Source organism: Lathyrus oleraceus, chromosome 7 (assembly GCF_024323335.1).
Source record: "Lathyrus oleraceus cultivar Zhongwan6 chromosome 7, CAAS_Psat_ZW6_1.0, whole genome shotgun sequence".
In the NCBI taxonomy this organism is placed as follows: Eukaryota; Viridiplantae; Streptophyta; class Magnoliopsida; order Fabales; family Fabaceae; genus Lathyrus; species Lathyrus oleraceus.
In genome coordinates, this window is record NC_066585.1 from 485892014 (window position 1) to 485896977 (window position 4964).

The following is a 4964-nucleotide window of genomic DNA, read 5'->3' on the forward strand; positions in this document are numbered from 1 at the left end:
ATCTTGTTTGCAATAGTCAAAGTTCGTGCAAATATTCATCAATTATTTTGGCTTTTTCATGCAAAAAACTTCAAACTCTCGACGCAAAGCCTGCAATCGATCTTTCTTAACTTTTGTGAACCCTTGACACTTTCTACGTATAGAATTTCAGATATCTTTGGTTATATCGTGATTCAGATTATTTCAGGAATTGTTCGATCAATTACTTAACACAAATAATTCTTTGTATTGGGATCTTTGAGCTTGCTTTCTTCTATAAATTTTATTTGTTCCGACATTGCATCTTGTAGTACTACTGTAACACTCTTCTTCCTTATCAATTTTCAATACTCCTTAGATCTAAGAAAAATCTCCATAAGCATTATCCAATGGAAATGATTCAGATTAAGGATTCGTACGAACGAATAACAAAAATCATGTTTCTTATATAAAAGAGGCATACCTAAATCATTAACTAGCTCTCTAGACACCACTTATTAAAATGTAAGAGAAAGTTATTATTAGATAATGCAACTCCAAACTCTATGTACATGAATATCAATTATTTATATAACAAAGAAATCACATTCATAACTAATTACCTTATAACTAACTCCTAATTAATTATTCTATTAGTCAACTATATTCTAACAACCATACACTTTTCATTATTAACCGCATAGAAGCATGATCTTCTTCCCTATCTTGATTGTTGATTACATTCAACGGATTTTCGATCATTGATTACATTCAACGGTTACATGGTTATATGTGTTGGAGTGTTAATTTACAATACCAATTTTTCGATCGTCGACTACATTCAACGGTTACATGTGTGTTAGAGTATTAACGGTTACATGTGTATTGGAGTGTTAACTTGCAATACCCTATATTTACTGGAAACCCTTATGTGTTGTTTCAAAGAAAAAATCAATCATAGATATTTATTCTAACCAGAACATGCTTTCTATAATGTAAAAATGGGCCCAAACTTTTTTTGGGGCAGTCCAATATAGATAAACTGAGCAGTCATGTGATTTCCCATGGAAGAGTTTGTAAGCCCGGAAGGGAAGATGAAAGTGCTCCTTCTTCTTCTTTTGCTCAAATGAGATTGCCATATGACCTTATAACTTCATAGCAGGAGATCAAAACAAGCAGCAAAACAAAACAAAACCAAATTAAAATAACAACTAAATAACACTGCAAAAATACGCAAGTCCTGCAAAACCATAAGGCCCCCTAAACTCAGTTGCATCAAACACCACCTTCAAACTATAGTCAAACCGAAGTCTAATCCCAGCCAACAGAATTGATCTTTTTTTCCAGCAAGCTCTTGAACCTACCTGCTACAATTTTAAAAATATAACAAAAACCATGTCTCCTCAATTCAAATTTCTTACAGATTTCAATTCCAGCGAACAATTGAAACTTAGTTTGAGAACCATAACCATGAGCAATTAATCATAAAAAGAAAAATGAGGAATTGAAACCAAAATTCACATTAAAACGGGAAAAGAAGTACATTGAAAACCTACACAATAATTCCATATACTACCTAATAGAACCACATACAAAATAGAGTATTATGATATACTAATTCAAAAGACTCTTGACAAAATATGAACTACCAAATCCCAAAACCAAAGTTCTAATTAGTTTTGCTTAATCGACTTCTTCAATTTTAGGCCCTGCACCACTTCCACTGCCAGCAGTAGGACCATCGTCATCCATGGCTCCACCAGCCTCACCACCAGCACCCTGATACATCCTAGCAATGATAGGATTGCAAATACCTTCCAACTCTTTCATCTTATCTTCAAATTCATCAGTTTCAGCAAGTTGATTTCCATCCAGCCATTGAATAGCCTCCTCAATAGCATCTTCAACTTTCTTCTTATCATCCACGGACAACTTGGAGGCAATCTTTTCATCTTTGAGTGTGTTCCTCATGTTATATGCATAATTCTCAAGTGCATTCTTGGCTTCCACCTTCTTCTTGTGCTCCTCGTCTTCAGATTTGTACTTCTCAGCCTCCTGCACCATCTTCTCAATTTCTTCCTTGGACAACCTGCCCTTGTCATTGGTGATTGTAATCTTGTTCTTCTGCCCTGTAGTTTTGTCTTCAGCAGAGACATTCAAAATACCATTGGCATCAATGTCAAAGCAGACAGTGATCTGAGGAACACCCCTTGGAGCAGGTGGAATACCAGACAACTCAAACTTGCCCAACAAATTGTTATCACGAGTTCTCGTTCTTTCTCCTTCGTAGACCTGAATCAAAACACCGGGTTGATTATCAGAGTAGGTTGAAAACACTTGCTCTTTCTTGGTAGGAATTGTTGTGTTCCGCGGAATCAACACAGTCATGACCCCTCCTGCAGTTTCCAAACCAAGTGAAAGCGGGGTAACATCAAGCAACAACAGATCCTGCACTTTCTCATTCCCTTCGCCGCTCAAAATAGCAGCTTGAACCGCAGCACCATAAGCCACAGCCTCATCCGGGTTGATGCTCTTACAAAGCTCCTTCCCATTAAAGAAATCTTGCAAAAGCTGTTGAACTTTAGGAATCCTAGTAGATCCTCCAACAAGAACAACATCATGGACAGTGTTCTTATCCATCTTAGCATCCCTCAAACACTTCTCAACAGGCTCCATACACTTTCTAAACAGATCCATGTTGAGCTCTTCGAATCGAGCACGGGTAATGGTAGTGTAAAAGTCAATACCCTCAAACAACGAATCAATTTCAATGGTGGTTTGAGCTGTAGAGGAAAGTGTCCTCTTAGCCCTCTCACAAGCAGTTCTCAATCTCCTAAGAGCCCTAGGATTTCCACTAATATCCTTCTTATTCTTCCTCTTAAATTCCTGAACAAAATGGTTCACCAATCTGTTATCAAAATCCTCACCTCCCAAATGCGTATCACCAGCGGTAGCTTTCACCTCAAAAATACCCTCCTCAATAGTAAGAAGTGAAACATCAAAAGTTCCACCACCAAGATCAAAAATAAGAACATTCTTCTCACCAGTGCTTGTAGCTTTCTTATCAAGACCATAAGCAATAGCAGCAGCAGTAGGCTCATTAATAATCCTCATCACATTTAGCCCCGAAATCACACCGGCATCCTTGGTAGCCTGACGCTGCGAATCATTGAAGTAAGCAGGTACCGTGACAACAGCATTCTTAATCGTTGTACCAAGATAAGCCTCCCCAATCTCCTTCATCTTCGTAAGAACCATGGAAGATATCTCTTCAGCAGAAAACTGTTTCTCTTCAGCTTTATAGTTCACCACAATCATTGGCTTGTCACCGGGACCAGGAATCACCTTGAATGGCCACAACTTCATGTCACTCTGTACCGAAACATCGCTAAATCGTCTTCCAATTAAACGCTTAGCATCTGAAAAAACAATTCAAACCAACAATTAGCATCATAACCATGCAAAATCTATTATCAAAAACATAAATAATAAAAATGTAAAGCAGTAGAAAATGAAAGTTTAAGAGGTGAAAATTTGAAGTAGTTACCAAAAACAGTGTTGGTAGGGTTCATAGCAACTTGGTTCTTGGCAGCATCACCGATCAAGCGTTCTGTATCAGTGAACGCAACATAAGAAGGAGTAGTTCTGTTACCCTGGTCATTTGCTATGATCTCAACTCTATCATGTTGCCAAACGCCAACGCAAGAATAAGTTGTTCCTAAATCGATTCCTATTGCAGGACCTTCACCTTTTCCAGCCATATTCTCTCACAAAATCACGTTTGTGTTGTATGAACAAGTAGAAAAACAAAACTAGAGGTGTAGGGTAGAGTAGAAAAGAAAATGAATTAAAATGAAAGTGCTTTTTCTTTACTTTGAAATTTCTTTGAAACTGATATGAAGATATGAAGTTGGGTTGATGGAAGTGTGTTAATAAAGGAGTGGTTTGATGTCTGGAATGTTCCGTGTGGTGGTTTTTGAACCGTTGGATTTGTTATTTGGATGGTAGATGTTTTTGGTTTCGTCCAGCGTGCTCTAGGTGGTTCGAGAAATTTCTGATGGTTAAAAGCCACGCGTTGGATGTGGCGGTGAGTTTTCTTTCTGATCAGTTTTCCCGCGCCATTGGCTATCGACCCTGCGTTTTATAAAACTGACCAATAGGATTTCATTTCTGTTGCATATATATCTAAATTTTACCCAAATACAATACAGTTGAAAAAACAAAACAAAACAAAAATTACATGCAAAATGTAAAAATACAATCTCCACTAATAAAAAAAAAAAAGGGAAAAACAATCACAACCGATAACAGAAGATTCTAGAGGTCTCAATAAAAATATTATCGACCAAAATTTGAAATTTCAATCATATATGCTCAAAGGATGTTTCAACGGATAAAGTATAAGATATTTGATGATCGCCATGTTAGATGGGGTCGATTAAAGGATCATTTGTAAAAGTTATTTAATCTTTTTAGAGAATAGATCGCCGTATATCTATATGAATTTTTTTTAGATGTTATTAACGATAGTGTTATTATCAAAACTATATCATAGATCAATTTTCTTTAAATCATGTTTGGTTCGAAAAGTTTTCCATTTTGATAAAACCAGTAATAATTATATTTTGATGAACAATTTTTTTAAGAGATGATGTGTCATAAAGGATTAGGGTAGTGGACTTTCCTTGAAAGTATACCACTAATTTCAAAATAAAATGTTATGTGAAAATAATGATTTTTTATATTAGTATTTTAAATTAGTATTTTAAATTAGTCTTTTAAAATATATTTATAAATATAAGAACATTTTTAACACAATTTTTACAAACTACCAAGATAAAATTAACAATAAAGTATAAAGAAAATATTTTTTACTGATAAAGATCAAAAGTCATCTTACGACAAAAAGAAGGTACAAAAAATAGTGATCTGATAACATAAAAAAAAACAATGTATATTCTATATGTTTTGAGAGATTCTCTAAGATGAATTTGGATGACAATTTT

At 35.3% G+C, this 4964-nt stretch overlaps 1 protein-coding gene across 1 annotated transcript; it reads right to left on the minus strand.

Annotated features, from left to right (window-relative positions):
- Positions 1–1455: 1455 nt before the first annotated feature.
- LOC127108369 (heat shock cognate 70 kDa protein 2) lies at positions 1456–3869 on the minus strand. The gene is made up of 2 exons (XM_051045832.1): positions 3506–3869; positions 1456–3377 (listed from the first exon to the last, which is right to left on the minus strand). The coding sequence occupies exons 1-2, from the start codon at positions 3717–3719 to the stop codon at positions 1642–1644; spliced, it is 1950 nt and encodes a 649-aa protein (XP_050901789.1). The 5' UTR covers positions 3720–3869; the 3' UTR covers positions 1456–1641.
- Between the last annotated feature and the right edge of the window lie 1095 nt (positions 3870–4964).

Coding starts and splice junctions, on each gene's coding strand:
- LOC127108369 (XM_051045832.1), bottom strand. CDS start 3,719: ATGGCTGGAAAAGGTGAAGGTCCTGCAATAGGAATCGATTTAGGAACA. Junction 3,378..3,505: donor CCCTACCAACACTGTTTTTG/GTAACTACTTCA, acceptor TTGTTTTTTCAG/ATGCTAAGCGTTTAATTGGA.